Here is a 21,499-nt window from a genome sequence, read left to right on the forward strand (position 1 = left end):
ACCTGCATGACTTTGGCGGGCTATTTTGAAACAGTGATGGTTGCACATGCACCCTCTTCTTTTGAAAGTCCTAAACAAGGTATAGCAGTCGTTGATAGGATATGCAGCTTATAGAACACGGATAACCTCTACAAAATACTTGCCAGCTCTTTCCTGCTTCACATACGTACGTCGTATACTGACAAGGCAACGGGGTCATGGATTTGCTCGGATACACATGGTACGGTGTGTTGTGAATGGAAGTTGCAGTGCATGGTATTAAGGGACCGTTCACAAACACTTGTAAGGGGGGGCCTGATGCAAAAAAAGTTTATCGCGAAAAATTTTCGCCCCCCCCCCTTTACAGACCTCGAAAATTTCAGCCCAGCCCCCCTTTTTTTGACATGAAAATTATGGGTCAACCCCATAGAAAAGCATATAAACTCAATTTTTCTAGGAAAATTTGTGGTCATTTTTTTCAGGACCCCCCTTAGAAGGGTCAAAAATTTTCAGCCCAGCCCCCTTTTTTTTTGACATGAAAATTATGGGTCAACCCCATAGAAAAGCATATAAACTCAATTTTTCTAGGAAAATTTGTGGTCATTTTTTCAGGGCCCCCCCCCCCTTTTTCAGGGCTCCTCTTTGCATCAGGCCCCCCCCCCTTACAAGTGTTCGTGAACGGTCCCTAAACGTGCTGCTTTCAATTCAATGCGCTACCTTCAACAAGCAGTATGTTGCCAAATCTGTCATTCAGTTTGCTTGTCTTGACAACGCTCTGCTAAATTATTGAAAGCAACGTGCTACCAAACATATTAATCACTATACAATGTATAGTATACATGGTAAGAATGGTGGTATGATTGAAGATATTTAGCTTATATAATATTTAAAAGCCAGTGGAGAAAATTTCTTTTTGACATGGGGTGGTGTGGCAAAAGAATCTTGAAGTATATTGATACCAGCCCTTTTTGGCGGCAGAATATGTTTATAGTACAAATTTCGCCATATTGAAGCGAAAATGGTGAAATAGAGTGCAAATGTGGAACAAATTCGCGCGAAAAGCTTTGTAATTAAACTCGGATGACTATATCCCGTAATTTTAACAAATGATAAATGCTGTAAGAAATTCAGTAGTTCACAAGGGGTTACAGATGTCTGGGTTTGAATTGAGAGAGGTACAATGTGGGTTCGGGAGTTCCAGAGGCACTTTAGATGCGGTATTTACAGTCCACCAAATTTTTGAAAAGGCCAAAGAAAAGCGCATACTAATACGCTGGTACTTTCTAGACTTCACAGCAGCATTTGACACCATATGGAAAGAGGCCCTTTGGAAATGTCTGCGATCAGTTGGAGTAGCGAACAAACTGATGAATCTCATTGCTAGAATGTACGAGCAAACCAAATGTTCAAACGTGGTAAATGACAAGATCACTGATCTCCATGCCTCTTCGATCTATATCTGGAGTTAGTCATGAAGGACGTCCAAAATCTAGGCTCTGGTGTGCAGATGGGTGACATGTGCATTGCATTAACAACTGATGACCACACTAATGGATATGGATGTTGAGAACCTGCAAAATCTCCACTAATGAATTATTTTTGTGTTACTAGCCACAACCTTTGTCCAATCCACACGAATGCACATCAATAATACACTGTTTGATTAAGTTAACAAAATTTTAATCTTTAATTTAATTTAAAATGTGATTGATTCATGAACAAATAATGCGCACACAATATAATCACACTTTTAACTAATCAGTACTTAACCAGCTGTCTTGATCTTGTTGATTTCAATGTTCCGTTACAATTCTCTAGCTGGCTGACTTGCATTTACGTATCTTTTCTCCAAATACTCAAATCCTTGCACAGTTGACACTTTCTCCAACTAAAATGCTTATTTCGCCAATCACTCTCTTTCTCCAGGAAACAGGGTTCTTTATGCACTGACAGATGTGATGTTTTATAAACCAGACTCCAGCAAGTCGACAGAAGAATTTTTTTAAATCCTTTGTGGAGGAGGAGCAATTTCATGTACTCAAAATATCCTTCGTTGCTGCATCAAAATAGCACATTATTGGCTATACAATGTGCCTCGTTTTGAAGCACGACGACCAACACATAGAGAGCCTAGAAAATTTCTTTCACCTTTTAATACTCACAAAAACTCACACTCTATTAATATACCATTCTGTCACATTCATTTATTTTCTGGGAGAATTTTCAAATTGATGTCATAGTCACCAGTAGACTTCGGTTGTATATATAAATGCGCTTTTATAAATGCGCACGTGACCAGATGGCCAGCGCCATCCCAGCAAACACAAAACGTTTTCGACATCATTCGCAAAAGGTTATAAAAGGTTGTTAGAAAACGTTTAAATGTCGGGTTATGTAAAAGGTATATTAAGAGTATAAAACGTTTTCATAACCTTAAAAAACATTTTTGATAATCTACTGCTCAGCAAACAAAAATGTTTTACAGAAAACGTTTAAATGTCGGGTTATATAAAGGGTATAAAAACGTTTTAATAACATTCCAAAAACATTCTTGAAAACTTGATACAAAACATTCTAAACATAATGTTATTTTGGGGTTGAAAAAATATTTTGCGAAAAATGTTTGCCCAAAATATTTTCAATAACGTTTTAAAAACGTTTTCATGACCTTTATATAACCCGACATTTAAATGTTATTAAAAGGTTTTGAAAAAACATTTTAAGAACATTTCTGTGTTTGCTGTGTTCAAATGTTTTAACATAATGTTATTTATATTGACACAATATTTGGCAAAAATGTTTGCAAAAATAGTTTACAATAACATTTTTGAAAACATTTAGAAATATTGTTGTAGTGTGTTTTATACAAAACGTTTTAAAACGTTATCATGACCTTTATATAACCCGACATTTTAATGTTATTAAAACGTTTTTACCTAAACCAAAAGCCAAAATATAACTTATTTAAAACGTTTTTAAAACGTTTATGTGTTTGCTGGGATATTTGCATTACATCACTGTCAATCACTGAAATGGCGACCATTGAAGGAGTGGCTACAGTTGTGACCTTGTTTCGTGGCTAGCACTGGCAAGGAACATTGGCTGGAGGTTCGATGCTATAAATTTGCAAGGATAAATCATGGATATCAAAGGATCATGATTATTTGCACAGCACCCCCCATGCACAAACATAACTAATGTTTATTAATTTATTTTTATTTATTTATCTATTTATCTATTTATATATTTAACTATTTATATAATTATCAAATTATTTATTTATTTATTTATTTATGCGACGAAAAACGAAAACCCTGTTCTATTTTGAACAAATTGGGAAACAAATTTTTCCTGTACAAATGAATGCCGACCCCAAATTTCGGAAATTTCAGGACAATTTTTTTTTGTATTTTCTCAAATTGAAATTTATTTACAGATTTTTGTGATTTTTTGGGTTATTTAAAAAAAATTTAATACCAACCGACCGACCGACCCTACTTGAAAGGTCCGTTCGCCCATAGAACAGGGTTTCTCTCTTCTCGCCTTACTTATAATTTTATAAATATTATTTGTCCCCCCCTTCCCCCAAAACCACCCCTCCCCTTTTACACTCATAAATTAATGTTTTTTGCTAACTTTCCCTTCCGTGTAAAGTAAAACTTTATAAGCCGGTTGAATCAAACTGAACAAAATTGACGTATACAATTACAATATACCATGACAATAATGTGTATGACGAGATCTAACTTACTAGCTGAATAAACCTCAAACCATGCATCACATACGTGATTGTACGTCATATTGTCATATAACGTATGAGCGTGATGTATAGTATACGAGTCTTCCTCAACATCTTCCAGCCGGGATGATTAGATCATGTACAGTCATCTACGTGTTTATACTCTAAATTGTACGTCAAAGGGTGACAAAGGGTGTACAGATTACCGATTTAGCATGGGGACACAAAAGGTGCTTAAAAACACATTTTGAATTTGTTTTTTGTCCATTTGCGAGCGAATGAGTAAATTAGAATTGAGGAGGTCGGGCGGGGACATCTAGCCTATTAGTTTATACCGAAAAGACTAAAGTTATAGTTTCCTCAATTTACGTTATGCTGTATAATTAGAGTTAAAATTAGGGTCAGAGTTATGTTCATTGGCGGCGCTACGGGGGGGGATACTTATCTTGACTCCCAAATAAATAAATCCATGACCCCTTCCTTCCGAAGAAAATGACAGCCCCCTAAGTTCCCTACGTGCAAACATTATCAAATAACATCATCGGCAGCTACCCAGTTCTGACCTTAATGCCAGTAAGAATCACATTTCGTCATCAATATGGCCAATTGCCACGCCCATTTAGCACGGAAATAATGAAATATAACTTTTTAAATCAGCTATATCTAGCTTTTCCGTCATAAATTTGTTTTTTCCGTAATGGAAAATCCAAATAAAGAGTTTATGTTTCGGGTCAAATTATTTTGCCCTTTGCAATCAATGCCACTATTTTGCAAAACCAATTTTCCTTGTAACCTGTCATTTTCGCCTATACTTTTGCGTGTGGAATTTGTGCACATCCGGGTACCTTACATCGTTGAACACGGTATGGCGACTTGTAGATGTCACGTGCGCATTTATAAATGCGCATTTATATATATACCCGAAGTCTACTGGTCACTTAAAATTCTTGGGGGTTGTCCAATTGAATCCGATCACCACAGACTGGATGTCCTTAAAATGTGATACCTTAGGGCAATGCTTGTATGTAGTTACCATCCTTGACAAAAATCCGCAACATTCCATCAGACAGAGTCTCAACATCACTAGCTACATCGATGATGTTATTTGCCGGAGACTTTTGAAATGGGCTGGGTACATCTTCTAGATGCCTCAACATCGGCTTCCACACCAAGCCATCCATAAATGACTTTAGCAAAAACGACCACCAGGTCGACCACCAATCAGAAACAACAACAAACTGACAGGTTGGCAAATATGCAGGGAAGCTTATACTTGTTTATGCCTCTGATTCGGAAGATCGTCCGCTTTCAGTGGTATAGCTAGATTCAGAGGAGGCTTAAAGGCATTCCTACAATGCACTATGATTGGGAAATTTGATCAACATAACCTAATTTTAAAGGCAAAGTCCCCATTGCAACACACACAAAATGGTAATTTTAAAACTGGTCTCGATGTTTTGAATGTTAAATTATAGGATGAAAACACCAGATATTTGCACACAATTCCAATGCAAGGTATGATCAACTGTACCACATGTGTACAAAAGCCAGACATACAAGGTCAGAAACCCCATTGGGTTGTGGGAATGTCTTTAAACATCCTCTGAGCTAGATTATCCGACCCAGAAATAATTGATTGGAATAGCCGATTCTTTCATAGGGTCATTAGTTCAAAAAGGGTTAAAGTTTCATGGATATATGGCATGCATTTTATGCTAGGATTAGGGTTACGGATAAGGTCAGGGTTAACATTATGTTTAGGATTATTGCTATATATAACGGATATAGGCTAAATATCTAGCATTATTCGCTGTCGTAGTGCACGTTAGTAACCATTGGTTACTGCTCCAAGCCTGGGCTCATACACCTGTTCCGAATTTTGATATGCCATAGGCTTTGTGTTGTGATCATTTCGATCAGTGGTTCGTAACAAAGAAAGCGTGATCCAGTTGCCCTAGCAACGGTCATATTGTAACGTGCACTACGGCAGCGAATTAACTCAAATCTCTTGATTTATAGTTTCTGAACAATGGAAAAATTGAACCCAATACAGACCCAGTGTCACCTTAACTTCATTTTGAGCTTTGACCTCTCTGCTTGTACCGCATACATAATGAACACTTGCCCATGGTACTTTAGTGACAATAAAAATTGTTTGAACAAAACTTGTAAACACAATCAGGAACATATTAATTGGGTTCATTGTACCATTTACCGTCTATCGTCAACAATGGATGCCTTACAAAAACGGTGTGTAAATCAGGATTTACCAAACCAGACGTATAAAAATGATTCTAAAGCACTGCGAGATGTCGGAATGGACAACAAGGTTGATGCTTCAGCAGAAAATGGGACGGTCAAATTAAAACGACAGGTAACAATTAATGTACTTTGCAGAGTTTGGGAATTAATCTAAGAACATTCACTCATTTGATAACGTACTTTATTATGATTTTAGGTTTTAAAAAAAAAGGCCACGGATTTAGATATCGCATGTACATATAAAGATCATTGTGTTTTAATAGAGAAAGATGGTGACCATTTTGGGCAAATACACATCTTATAAACCATGGGCCGCAACTCAATAGTCGCATAACCATAATCATCATACATAATAGAATAACCATCACAGCCAGGATCAGCACACCGAGTAGACCGGGATAATTAGCAGTATTAAAGTTCACGGAACTCCAGGGGAATTTCAAGCTAGCTTAATTTTACGAAAACATGACACTGCCAGGGCCTCGAACTCGTACTATTATATACCGGAGTCGAGCGCTTTGCTGTGGTTAACTGGACCCTATTATGTAGTAACGACTAACGTGATCTCTTAAAGGGAGTCTCCGGCAATCATAACATTATGCCATATGGTCATGTTTTTTATGTTGGGCGCCAGTTGCGTAGCATGTGTATTTTGATCCTCCGCCACATGATCCTCCACCACATGAGCCACCCCTGACTAATTAGACTTAACGAGTTACAGTAATTAGTACAAATGAAAATCATAAATTTTTGTTTCAGAAATTGAAAGACCAATGTCTAAGGAAAAAAATAGTACTAAACAAGCTCATAATAAATATCAAATAAACAAGCTACATGCATGTAAACACGTCTTGATGAGTAAGAATGCAACAAAGCCACCCTTTTTAGGTGCCCAGTATACAAAACATGACCTTATATGTTAGAAAAATAATTATCAAGCACGAATCACATGGTTTTATTTAAAACAAACTCATATTGACCATAAAAACGAATAAAAACAGTCGGCTCTCAACACGCGATATTCAAAATTCCCGCACCGAAATAGTCTAAGTGCAATGACGTAATGGTTGTTTGTGCTCAATTGTCGTCAGCCTTCATTGTATTACTGGGACGTCATTGCACTCGGCAATTTAAGCGCCCGGGAATTTTTAATATTTTTATTCGTTTTTATGGTCACTCTGAGTTTGTTATAAATAAAACCACGGGAATCGTGCTTGATAATTATTTTTCTTATATAAGGCATAATGTTGTGATTGCCGGAGACGCCCTTTAAAACTCATTATATCTGACAGCAAACTCTCCCTTCCCTTATTAATGCTACACGTTGCTGAAAGCTACCACAATCAAAGCAATAATTATTGATAGTAATGGATTTATTAAAAAAATTATTTTGTGGCTTGTTGTATATTTTAATTGTCGTCTGCGTCGCCGTGGTAAGTATAAACGCAAAAGCAACGAGCAATGCATTGCAAAATTCAGCGATTACCTATCGCTTTCCAAAACTGGTGAATCGCAATCGCTCAGCGATGGAGTATTAATTTACCTTTACGCTACAAACTCCTCAAACATACAATGACCACAAATATTCCAGCATAACACATGTCACCAACCGTCAACATTTGACAACCAATTACGAAAGTCACTAACTGGAAAGCAGTGTACCGAATAAGGTCATTAACTGATTCCAATATTGGTTATATATCAAAAAATCGGTGATTACCCAGCAAACACAAAACGTTTTCGACATCATTCGCAAAGGGTTATAAAATGTTGTCAGAAAACGTTTAAATGTCGGGTTATATAAAGGGTATATTAAGGGTGTAAAACGTTTTTGTAACAATGAAAAACATTTTTTGATAATCTACTGCCCAGCAAACAGAAAATGTTTTACAGAAAACGTTTAAATGTCGGGTTATATAAAGGGTATAAAAACGTTTTAATAACATTCCAAAAACATTTTTGAAAACCTGATACAAAACATTTTAAGCAAAATGTTATTTTTGGGTTGAAAAAATATTTTGCGAAAAATGTTTGCCCAAAATATTTGCAATAACGTTTTAAATACGTTTTTATGACCTTTTTATAACCCGACATTTAAATGTTATTAAAACGTTTTGAAGAATACATTTTAAAAGCATTTCTGTGTTTGCTGGGGGCAAATATTTTAACATAATGTTATTTTAAAAGTGTTGACAAAATATTTGGCAAACAATGTTTGCAAAAATAGTTTACAATAACATTTTTGAAAACATTTTAGAAATAGTGTTGTAGTGTGTTTTCATACAAAACGTTTTAAAACGTTTTCATGACCTTTATATAACCCGACATTTTAATGTTATTAAAACGTGTTTACCTAAACCAAAAGCCAAAATATAACTTATTTAAAACGTTTTAAAAAAGTTTTTGTGTTTGCTGGGTAGTTGTTTGGTTATCAAAAACTTCTTTCACCCAATGGAATTTGGGGAGCTGCATCTGCACATATAATTGGTGGATGTTACAATCTAAGTGCGGATAGGTCTGCGCCTGAGGTTTGGCTGCAACTGGCCTAGATGATGCGATCTGATTGTGATGATTCACCATGGTAGCGAAATTACAGCGCTTTGAATCCTTCAAGATCTAGCTGGAAAAAGGCGCTATATAAATCCTAAATTTATTTTATTTACTTATTTATTATATGACAAACTCGTAAAGTGGTCATCTCAGTGACTGGGAAAGAATTGGGAACTAAAGCTATTGCGTAATAACTGTCTCGAAAGTTTTGCTATTCACTGCATTGTTGCCGTAATTCAAAAAGAGCAGTACAGGCACTTTGGATTGTTTAAACATTTTAACGAACATCAAGAAAATGCAGTGGCAATTTCACATAATTTTATGCAATTCTTTTTCACTCACAGGTTGGCTTGCTGAGCGGGACGGCTTTTATCGTGGGTTGCATGATAGGGTCTGGTATCTTTATTTCACCTAAGGGTATTCTAAGGCAAACTAATAGTGTCGGTATGAGCCTGGTTGTCTGGGCATTATGTGGGGTCGTCGCAACATTCGGTAAGCGGACACAGTCACAGGATCCCTGAATATATTACATTCTAATTTCTTATCGCATAAAATAGCCAAATCTATTGTTATACTCATTCCGTAATTATAAATAGTGCCCCTAGCATAATAGGTTGTGGTGGTGGTGACGGGTTGTGGTGGCGGCAACGGCGGTAGTTATGGTGGTGGTGGTGATGGTGGTGGTGATGGTGATGGTGGTGGTGATGGTTGTCGTTATTGTTGTTGGTGGTGGTGGTTACGGTAGTGGTGATGGTGTTGGTTGTTGTTGTTTATTGGTAGGGTGGTGGCTATGATGGTGGTAGAGGCAGCGGTGGTTTAGTAGTAGTGGTGGTGAAGGTGGAGGCGGTGGAGGTGATGATTGCAAAAACATTTTTGGCCTATATGATTTCTAAACGGTACAAAAAGCTTGAAGAAAAGCTCAAGTGTTCTCGATGCTCTTTTTTACAGGTGCTCTCTGTTTTGCAGAACTAGGGACTATAATCCCCAAATCTGGTGCTCAGTACGCTTACCTCCACGCCGCATTTGGTGGTCCTGTCGCCTACATGTATGCATGGTCCGCAATAACTGTAACAAAGCCCTCGTCGTTGGCTATCATTATACTCGCATGCGCAGATTACGCGGTGCAGCCATTCTATGAGGGAACTGATTGTGAACCACCTCGAATGGCCGTCAAATTTGTGGCAGCCTGTGGAATAAGTATGCTGTATTATTTCATTTGTGATATGTTTATTTAATTGTCATTACTATGGTACTATCTTTTTGTGGATGTATTTACATAGAATGGTGACCTCCATCAAACACTAAATTACCATGGCATAGTTAAATCGGAATAAATAACGTTGTTTACGGTATGATTCTATACTCCAGAAGACAGAATATCCCCCTATAGCCGTGCTCAGGCAGATTAAAGTTGTAACCCTTATTTGTTTCGTTTATTTTATTCTTATGTTTGTTTATTTTTATAGTTTTGATAATGTCTTTGAATTGCATCAGTGCTCGATTAGCTTCAATAGTGATAAATTTCTTCACCGTAGCCAAGATTCTGGCGCTAATTATCATCATAATTGCTGGGGTCATCGAGATGGCGAAAGGTAGGAACGTAAAATCGAATTGGCTTGCGTTTTTTCTGTTGCGTCAATCACAATCGTTGTTACCGTTCTCCTCTGCGATTAGTTTTATTCCTCAACTCGTAGAGGTCGAACAGGAGAACAAAGTAAATCTTCTCAGTGGAAACCGAATGCGTGGAGAGCCGACAATGCTACGTTGTCCGCAGCGATACATCATGACATATAATAACGCAAGACAACGAATCATAATTATGTCGTCCATCGTAACATGTGTATACCAACACAGAAAAGAAATTAAATGTTCCTCAGTAATTGCCTCCAATAAATTGGTGTTTTCAGTTTCTTCATCAGTCATTCCATTTCCAACCCACCATTGCCATTGTCGCACGCTCTACTCTCCGTACCAATCGAACCCAGGTTGGCCTCTCGAGATCGAAACATTTGAGATGTTGCGAATTATATTAAAAACCGGACATAGTTGAGTGTAGATGCTATTGCTGGTGTATAAGAGATCGCAAACGCTCAATTAATTCTCGACTTATGTATCTCACTGAGCTAATAGAATAGAGAGTTTGCGAAATGAAGTTTGCAAATAACTGTGACTTCTACGTAAACTTCCCGCATATCGATTGGTTTCTTGCTTTCACTTTCGTTGCTGCACCAACGGCGTCTTGACACTTAAACTCGGGACATGAGTATCAATAGGCGATCAAATGAAAGAATTGTGTAAGCGACTGCAGCAATATTTCCCCTTTTGTTCTTTCGAGTGGGGTATCGACATGCTCAAAAACAAAATACTCTATTTTAAGCGCTTGATTTAAATAAACGTGAATTATCTCGGACCGGAAGGTAATGACATTCTCAACAGGGTTTTTTTTTTTTTCAGTACTGCATTTCGTGAACTCTCTAATGATCATTGGTCAATTCTATCTGTTTGATTCACACAGGAAACACAGAATATATAGACCCCAGAGTCTCCTTTGAGGGCTCAACCACCAATATTTTAGCCTATGCAATAGCTTTCTACCAAGGTTTATGGGCATACGACGGTTGGTAAGATGGAGAGATTACGATTTCTAACGAAAACGCCAGATAATTTTGTTGAAAATAGTAGAATGCTTTTGAATTCATTCAAAGGGATTTTCAGTGTAGTGATTCCGCGAGGACTGTTATGTTATTAGAGTAGCTAATAAATGATAAGTACGTATATAGAATTACATCATTAGAAAGATTTTCTAGTTCGACTCTCGAAAATGGCGATACTTGCACCACCAATCGACCCCGGCAATCGACAAGAAAAACGTTTTACGTGACCTGTGGTCAATGTTCCAGGTCAAAATTATACGGGACATGACGCACGAAATAAATTGAAAGCTTCAAACAGAGATAAACATCTCAAAAAAAGTAACTAACCCCCCTTAAATAATGGCCATTATTGAAAAACGGGTGATTGTATTACAAATCTGTAAAATGCGTTGGAAGCAGAATTTATTTCTGCGCATTTTGACATCTCATTTGTAGCAATTGTCTGAATATTGACGCCGCAGCGTACATTTAAATCAATGTAACCCAAGATATGAAAATTGCAGTAAATTCTATTCTGTATTCAGTATAATGGAAAGAAATCTGCTCGGCGCTCATGGGAATGTTCGTTTTGTTTCATGCATTTCGGGGTCAAAATGTCGGGAAAATCAATATCAGTTGTCATTCTTATCGTTGGTTAATATTCACTTAAGGGTACTTGCCCATCAATTTCATTCAGGGGCGTGTTTGAAAAACGGCACAGCGCATTAGTAAAAAGAATAAAAAATACTAAAATTTTCACCAGGATTCGAATCACTGCCAAGGCACTATGAATGCTAAAGATACCTATTGTGCCACGGTGACTGTGCTTAACATTCGGCGATTTTCAAAGATATACATATCAACACGTTTCTAGTGTATTGAAAATCAGATTTTGGTAGGAATACAGTCATAGAAAGACATATGACTCTACTTGTCTGTTTGTTTTTCATTTAATACAAATTAATTTTGATGAATTGAACTGGTACGACTCTTAGGACTCGTGATAAATGACGATTAATTTTGTAATAATAAAATGAAAACGCTGGGTCATTCACGACGTCATTTGTAATTCATGTCAAAACCTGGGGAGGACCACACACATCCGTGTATACGTGCGCAATCGATACTCAATGATCCAGACAATACCGTTTGAATATACCGCCCTTATGTATACACCTGCTTGACACATCTTGTCACTTGCGGGAAGATATACTATAGGCCTACCCTAATAGCTTACAATAGATACCCCACCGTAAATAGCTCTCTTCATTACCGCAGTGTACGTACTTTTGAACCATATTTTGTTCAAAAATGATAGGAAGGGACTGTTTTCAGCTAAAATGTTGGCTATCAGCAGATGCTCAATGATACCGGGAAGTGTTGCAGAAAGGTAAGCGTACTCTTTATTTATTCAAAATATCACATATCAATTAATTTAAATTGGAAATCCAAAAAGGAAATGTCAGGTCAAAATTCTCACCTTAGAATTATTGTGAATAAAATCAAACTAAATTTAGGCTCCGCAAACAACGTCCAATTATTCCCACTGGTGTTTGCTACACGTGCATATAATAAATTATGATTTGGGGCTAATTTGAGAAGAGTTAATGCCTCGAGTTTCAAAATACACCGAGTGATGTTTTTTGATCAAAAACATCGACAATTCAAGACTCTGTAAAAACAAATCAAGAATTATCTGGGATAATTGCAACTAAGAATAATGAAAGTTATGATCTAAGCTACCAGATGCATCATTAATTTCCTGACTATGATATTTAGTTGTGGGAAAAGATTACTTTAATGTTTTGGCGGGATTATTTCCCGCCAAAAATTGCAACCAAAAAGAGCATGTAGCCTTAATCCCTAATTTTTAAATGCCCCACCAAGTTGTCATTTCAACGGTTAAGTTAGATCAGGTTAGGCTGGTCATTTTCGTAACATCTCACCTTTTGAACATGCCAAGGTTACAAGAGACTTCATCTTGATGGACGATAATGCAACTCCACATAGGGTTAGGATAACCAACCAGTTTCTGGAACCAGAAGGCATCAATCGTATGTTATGGCCAAATCTCCAGACCTGAAAAGGTTGGAGCATTTATGGGGACATGTAAAGTACCGAGTAGACAAGAGGATCAAGCCAACAACAACTTTGATTGGACTGGAACAAATTCTAAAACGGGAATGGGCAGCAATAGACCAGGGACGCATCAGACGTCTTGTAAACAGTATGAGGCGGAGGTGCTTGGCAGTTATTCAGGCAGAAGGAAGCCACACCCGATATTAAAGCCATATTATAACATTTCTTTAAAAATAGATTTAGTATTCATTTTCAATAAAATATTAGCATTTACTGTCAGATATGTCCCCTTTTAATTTTGAGCCGAACAAGTGAGGTAAAGCAAAGAAAATAGGAATTTACAACTAGCGCCAATGCATGTTACTCCGGCGGTTGTAATTTGGTACGACCCTCTGGCGTGTGTGTGTTTGTCCCGCACGCGTTATTTCTTTCTGCAACCATAATGTACATAGTGTACATACATGTAATTAATAGGCCTATGAGGCTAGATATAACACGAGTTTATTACCATTATTATTTCCTCTTACTTAATAAAATAAAAAGAAATCGATAGAATTAAAATTCTATAACGGTTTACCTGGGGTTCGAACCCACAACCTTTGTATCCATAGTCTAATGCCTACACGACTGTGCTATGATTCGTTGTGCCAGAAAGGTGTTTGTTTATGATACTTATTGATTACGGAATAAACTGCATACACACAATATACTATTACTAGTATAATAAATACGAATAAAATCCTAACCCTAACCCTAATCCTAACCCTTACCCTAACCCCTAACCCTAACCCTAAACCCTAAACCCTAACCCTAACCCCTAACCCTAACCCCTAACCCTAACCCCTAACCCTAACCCCTAACCCTAACCCTCAGACCCTAACCCTCAGACCCTAACCCTGACAATAATGAACCTTGCCTCGGACTATGCGGTTAGTGATATATTGCGGCCCATTATGGTTGCAGAAAGAAATTACGCGTCCCGCACGCGTTATTTCTTTCTGCAACCATAATGGGCCGCAATGCGATAACACATAGTACATACATGTAATTATAGGCCTATGAGGCTAGATATAACACGAGTTTATTACCATTATTATTTCCTCTTACTTAATAAAAGAAAAAGCAATCGATAGAATTAAAATTCTACAACGGTTTACCTGGGGGTTCGAACCCAAAATCTATGTATCCATAGTCTAATGCCTACACGACTGTGCTATGATTTGTTGTGCCAGAAAGGTGTTTGTTTATGATACTATTATTGATTACGGAATAAAGTGCATACACACAATATACTATTACTAGTATATCATAAATACGTATATAATCCTAACCTTAACCCTAATTCCTAACCCTAACCCTAACCCTTACCCTAAACCCTAACCCTAACCCTAACCCTAACCCTAACCCTAAACCCTAACCCTAACCCCTAACCCCTAACCCGTACCCTAACCCTAACCATAAGACCCTAACCCTGACAATAATGAACCTTGCCTCGGACTATGCGGTTAGTGATATATTGCGGCCCATTATGGTTGCAGAAAGAAATTAAGCGTCCCGCACGCCGTGTACGTAGTACTGTGTTGACATCGCATACACGTTCGACTAATATTTCTATCGTAATAATAAAACGCTGATTCAGGCGGTTTATTCAAAATCTCGGATTTTGACTAAACTACAGCACCTAAAGTCTTGATTTTTGCAGAGAATCTTTGTTTACTAAAGTACATTACAATCGTGTAAAAACCTGAATTTAAAAATTTTTTGAGGGCGTTCTCCTCAGCAAATGTTATAATATGGCTTTAACTGATTTGAAAGTAAACATTACAACAACACTAGGAGACATTTGTAAAAACCATTAACAGTCTATAATATCGAATTGATTAATTCGAATTAAACAATTCATCGAGTGGACATGGGCAGCGCCATTAGACATGTTACAAGACTACCAAGTGACAGGTGATGGACCGTACCCACACAATTGAATAGGCACTTTTTTGATGATTTTCATCAAGGTTACTCAAAATTTACCTAGCTAATTTATTATACATCACGGGTCTCTGCCTTTTTAATATGTTATGAACAACTTAATTGTAAAAATATCTACCGACGGAAATAAAAATCCATCGACGGATAGTCTTGTTATGCTCTCACAAACTTAGAAAAAAATCTGACAAATCCAAAATGTTGGTCTAAAACATGCCCAAGGTTACTGCTGTCCCATTCAAAAGTACAGGAAGACCCCCTACAGCGTTGAGGTCAACTTTCTAGACTTCCTGTCTACTGGCAGTAATGGCTACTACCCAGTGCTAACATCAATGAATTGTTTAATTCGAATTAATCAATTCAATATTATAGACTGATTAAATCACATGAGTTTAAAACTGAAAATGACAATGTGTGTAATGATATCTGAGTGTTTTTGTATTGTTGTAAGTGCAACTTTCAAATCTGGACATCACTACATTAAATTGACCGGTGTTTTTTTGTTTTCTGGGCTATTGTATCAAATGAGGTGTCAAAATGCGCAGAAATAAATTCTGCTTCCAACACATTTGACAGATTTGCAATACAATTGCCCGTTTTTGAATGATGGCCATTATTTAAGGGGGGTTAGTTACTTTTTTTGATATGTTTATTACAGCTTCATGTAAAAGGTCTTCTTTTGTCTTTGTTCATGTTAATACACTGCTTTGGGCTAACCACTAGCACTTGGTACATCTATCGCTACAACAAAGGTGAAAAAAGAGAATGGATATGGAGCTTGCAAAGGATGTTTATTATTCTTTACCATTCTCACCTACTTGATTTTTCTTATACTTTGTCTGTTCTCATTTTGTTTTGTAAAGCTCAAAACTGTGTTTTGTACTCCTTTTTCAGGAACCAACTAAACTTCGTAACTGAAGAACTAAAAAATCCCATGAAGTAAGAATTTATCAGATATCATCGCAGAAACCTTAGTTTTTATCGACATTTCATTAATGTGCAACATTCTAGTTGACGTACGTTCAAGAACTATATAAAACTCAACAACATGAACAAGATGATAGCACTTTCTAATTTCAACATTCTATTCAAAGCATAAATTTAGAATATATTTTTCTTGACATAAGTATCTGAAAACAGATATTCGAGCTGACAGATAATAATGATATTCATCTATTTACCTTTTTAAAAGAAATTTGCCTCTTGCCATAATAATGGGAGTGCCATTCGTTACCATCATCTATATCCTTACCAACCTGGCTTACTTTACCGTCATGTCTCCAGCGGAATTGCTCCAGTCTAACGCAGTTGCAGTGGTAAGTTGGGTATAGTCATGATTATATGATCAATACGTATTCGTTTATTCCACGTTGGAAATCCTCGGAAATCGTTAAAGGAAGTCACCGGCAATCATAACAGTATGCCTTATATGTTAGAAAAATAATTATCAAGCACGAATTAGTTGGTTTTGTTTAAAACAAACTCATTTTTACCATAAAAACGAATAAAAACAGCCGGCTCTCAACACCCGATATTCACAATTCCCGCCCCGAAATTGTCTAGTGCAATGACGTAATGGTAATTGTGCTCAATTGCCACCAGCCTTCATTGTATTACTGGGACGTCATTGGGCTATTCCAGAAAATAGATGCACACCCCCTATAGAGGAGTTCGGATATCCGGACTTTTTGTCCAATCATGATTGTTGGAAATCCAGACTTTTAAAGTGTCCAAAGGTAAAAAAATCCGGCAGAAAAATAGTTCAAAATCAGAAATCCGTGATTTTTCCTTCATTTAATTGGATTTCCATGCTTTTTCAAGTGACATTGGCAACTGGAATTCCAGTCGTTTTTAGAAAGCAGACTTGGAAATCCGGACATTTTTTTGATTGAAAATTTACTCCTCTATAGGGGGTGTGCACCTATTTTCTGGAATAGCCCATTGCACCAGACAATTTCAGTGCCCGGGATGAATTTGGAATATCGCGTGTTAAGAGACGGCTGTTTTTATTCATTTTTATGAATTTAAAATAAAATTCACGTGATTTGTGCTTGATAATTATTTTTCCAACATATAAGGCAAAATGTTGTGATTGCCGGAGACCTAAGAGGTTATCAATAACCAAGCAGGCCGGGCAACCAGACCCAGCATGCCCATTGATTGAAGTTAAACAGAGGAGCTTATCAGATCGCGTTTGCAAATGTGGCTTACGCTCCAAGCGGCTCCATTGATATTTAAAAACAACTGCATATGTGACCCGGCAGCACAAATGAGCCGTAAATTACCAACATTGTATTCTGAGTTACGGTGTAAAATGTGTACGAGGGTCGTATTCATCGGTAACTTAAGCTGGCCCGACATCTGTCTCATTTTGATAGTCAAAAACTAATTAATAATCCTATTGTTGAAGTGGATAATAAGCTTCTACCTTAGATGGCTATAGAACTTTTAATAGCTCTGGTCTTTGTTTGCTTTTGCTAAATCCTGTTCAAGTGGTGTGTTACCAGGCATTGTATTTTGTACAGGTATGCATAACCAACAATTAACAATGAGAGAACTTTCTTAAACCTCGTTGACTTGGGGATGATACGAAATGATCGCCAATTATGACTGTTTGATATTTATTGCCAGCAATGTGGAAAAAGAGACACATGTAAAAACGTAAAAGCTATAATTTTGTTGAAGGAGCAAAGTTTAACAAACCATAACCCCGCTTCTGGATATCGTTTGAAGTCAAATGATATACCATTTTTAAGTGTATGATGTTTATTTTTTTAAACACGAAATAAAACAAAATTGACCGGGGGAGGAATTTACGGCTCATTCGCCGTGAACGGTCACATATGCGGCTTACGCTCCAAGCGGCTCCATTGATATTTAAAAACAACTGCCGTGACCACAGCAGTATACGCCAAAATGAAGTTGTTTCTAAAATGTTTTTAGAATAAAGATGTATTTTAAGGACACCTGATTACCATATTTTTGAAATAGCCGAGTGGGAGGGTTTTCAATGAAATATTTTTATGTAAAAACTAAAGCATCCTATGTATAAAAGAATATATGAATATTAACTATAGGCCTATATCATAACGTTTCGTGATGCCCAATCACGGTACAATTGATCTGGTTTAGAGGGCAGACTATTCTATTTTAATTTTATACGCCAAAGTATTTTTTGAATTTAGTAAAAATGAAGACTGAAAAGATCATGACAAATCTATGTAAAAAATGACATAGAACCCCGCAATTCGTTTTTATGGTAATCTAATATTTTATTTATGAAATAACTTTGGGGTTCTGTGCGAAATTTTTATATAAATTGCAAAAACTCAGAGCGTCTTAAAAGAAAAATGGTAGGCTCCCCACCTTGCAAACCAATGACTACGTGCAGCGAAGTCAAAATCGATAGATTTGTTTATGTATAGAGCCCCTCGTTTTTTCTGTATGCACAAACACACAATTATCAACAATATACTAGTAGCTAGCACTATAGACGAATCCAACGAGCCAAGTCATGGTCAGGATTTGGTCGGCCATCTTTGGGTAGCCGCTAGCACCAACCTGGTGTTTTGAGTGCCCAATTGTGCAAATAAAAGCCGCCTAACACCTAGAGAAGATGCAAGGACGAGGCTGGTTAATAGAATAATATATACAATAGAGATAATTCCGCAGGTAATCTAGACTTCTCCGTAGTCCACTTGCCCATTTTGCATACTCTGGCTATTACATTTAAGCATAAAACTCCGATTTATATTGATTTGTGTGCAACTGATAGATTTTCACATCTGTATCTGATCTTTTCAGTCACCGCACCCCCTCTGTTTGTTAGCTTCCCAAGTGGACTACTGACTTTGCCTTGCGGTTAAGATTTTTAACACGGGACTCTATGGAGAGTTAGGCCAATTTCTGGCCTAACTAAAATTGGCCATGATGTAATGCATCTTTAAATGGATCTGCCTTTGTGATTGGTCGCCCATATCTCGCTATGGTTTAAATCTTCCGGGCCCGCGCCATTACCATTAACTACACCGTACACAACTCTCTGTGGTATTTGCGGCGCTTTTGTGTTGACGCGAAAGTTAATCTCTCATCAAACATCTAGCGCGTCTTGTACTATACCATGCTTTAGTACTTGTGGTTAATGCAAGAGCTGTAGGCATTCTTGTATTGTTTGTGATATTTGTACAATGTGTGAAATAAAATACGTTTTTAACAAATATTATGTGTGAATCTGTCTGATTTTTTACTCTCCCTGATGTTTTAATAAATTTATAATTAAAAGACACAACAAAATATTGTTAATTCCACCGTAAATGATCGTTTTAAAATGGTATTCATTTACTTGCCCCTCTCCCCCCTGAGAAAAATATCCTTCCGAAACGCCACCACTTTTCTGATTTTCGCGACACTATATACACGTAGTAAACGCCCAAAACACGATACGATTCAATCGGATCATGATAACATGCATATTCATGATCGATAAATGATATATTATTCATAAGTAGTGTTTATTTCCGCATATTATGACCATTTTACTATTGAATACTTTAATTTTAATAAACATCAGTATAATTTTGAGTTCAACGAAATGGGTTCATCATGACTAATAATAACATTTTTTTAATAAAATTCGACTATGGCATAGTCTACAGGTAATCCCGTCGCATCTATTCATACATAGTCCTTTTGTTCGCAAGTACATCCATTTATAGCGTTTGATATGGTGTATGCATAGATACTGCGTGTAGTTAATCCGGTTATTATATGGCACTTCAACAGCGAATAGACCATGTAGAAGCTGTGTGTTTTGCCGAAGGGAATTGTATTGTGTTGTATAATCATTCTTTTGTCTACCTGTGTTTTCGGGGAAGGTGTAACACGGGTGATGGAATGCAGTTTAAAATTTCCGCCAAGGCCGAATCATTTTACATTTTGGGTGTATTGTAGCCGACGGCTACCCAACTAAAGGCTGCTAGTCAGGTGTAGGAATGCGTGGATTTGGATTCGTCTATAGAGGTTATCCACTTCACTCATGTGTGACTTCTAACAAAAGGCACTGGTTCCCGTAGTATTCCTCATTCAAACTAATTCAATGCACGACCTCGGAGTTACCTGCATGACTTTGGCGGGCTATTTTGAAACAGTCATGGTTGCACATGCAGGTACTTCTTTAGAATGTCCTCAACAAGGTATAGCAGTCGTTGATAGGATATGCAGCTTATAGAACATGGATAACCTCTATATTTACAGATTAATGTTTTCAAGCAGGTAAAATCCTAAAATATGGTACGTTTTCTGTCATAATATTGTTAATTCTATACCCGGTATGTTGATGTTATATATAGCATCAACTTAAGAATCGGTGGGCAAGTGGTCTAACGCATTGGTACTACACTGACATTAATAGTAAGAAAGCCATGATAGCGGCAATCTGCGACATGGGTTCGAGGCCCACATCTGCCAATCTAGTTTTCTTTTTTGAAAATGTCATTTTAGGGAAATCGGGCTAGGCGAATTTATGTATGGCGTAGGATGGTGTGTGCTGTGACTGATTTCAAGGAATTTCAAAGGGTAAAGTCACAAACACTAGTAAAAGCCGGCGTCCATAAAACTGTATTTTGTTTATAGAAAGCAAATTTATACTTCTACGCTACTCAAATTTGATACACTCACCGGAGCGCTTTCACCGGGTCAACCGGCGTCTTCAGCGGATGTCATTGCTCTGAAGATTGTTGTTGCTAGTGATGTAGTACTAGGACACCTCCGATGACGTCACAGATGTTGATGACGTCAAACTTGAAGATGTTGTGCCGCCCCCTTGGTTCCGGGGGGTCAGGAGGTTGTCCCAGACAGGGTCGATGTCCAACCCTTTGTCACGGTTCAGTCTGGGTCTTTTAGTTCTGATATGGATTGCGTCCAAGACCCTGCGAGGGAAGTCCTTGGACTCCCTTTCTAACACTTTTACGTTCTCCCAGTCAATCTGGTGTCCTTTGCTCCTGTCGACGTGTTCCTTGATCGCTGACTTGGAACTGGCCGCTTTGGATTTATGTTCTGTTAGCCTCTTTTCGAGCTTGCGTCCAGACTCGCCAATGTATAGGGAGTCACAGTCTTTGCAAGGGATGCTGTACACGACACCAGATTGATTTTCTTGTATTTTGTTTGTTTTGTAATATCTACAATGCCAGTAAAAGTTTCGAATTATTCGGCTTAATTGGCAGTTTCGAAATTATGTAACAAATAAAGGCAACAAAATGCAGTATCATGGACTTCA

At 37.4% G+C, this 21,499-nt stretch overlaps 1 protein-coding gene across 1 annotated transcript in view; it reads left to right on the forward strand.

Annotated features, from left to right (window-relative positions):
* The first annotated feature begins 5,948 nt into the window (after positions 1–5,948).
* Positions 5,949–21,499, forward strand: part of LOC140141885 (b(0,+)-type amino acid transporter 1-like) — a 24,884-nt gene continuing 9,333 nt past the window's right edge. Inside the window, exons 1-7 of the mRNA XM_072163758.1 lie at positions 5,949–6,092; positions 8,875–9,022; positions 9,479–9,727; positions 9,997–10,122; positions 11,046–11,151; positions 16,120–16,164; positions 16,418–16,541. Of these exons, the coding sequence (XP_072019859.1) occupies positions 5,949–6,092; positions 8,875–9,022; positions 9,479–9,727; positions 9,997–10,122; positions 11,046–11,151; positions 16,120–16,164; positions 16,418–16,541 (942 nt within the window). The remainder of the gene's footprint in view (positions 6,093–8,874; positions 9,023–9,478; positions 9,728–9,996; positions 10,123–11,045; positions 11,152–16,119; positions 16,165–16,417; positions 16,542–21,499) is intronic.

Source organism: Amphiura filiformis, chromosome 2, assembly GCF_039555335.1.
Source record: "Amphiura filiformis chromosome 2, Afil_fr2py, whole genome shotgun sequence".
Lineage (NCBI taxonomy): Eukaryota > Metazoa > Echinodermata > Ophiuroidea > Amphilepidida > Amphiuridae > Amphiura > Amphiura filiformis.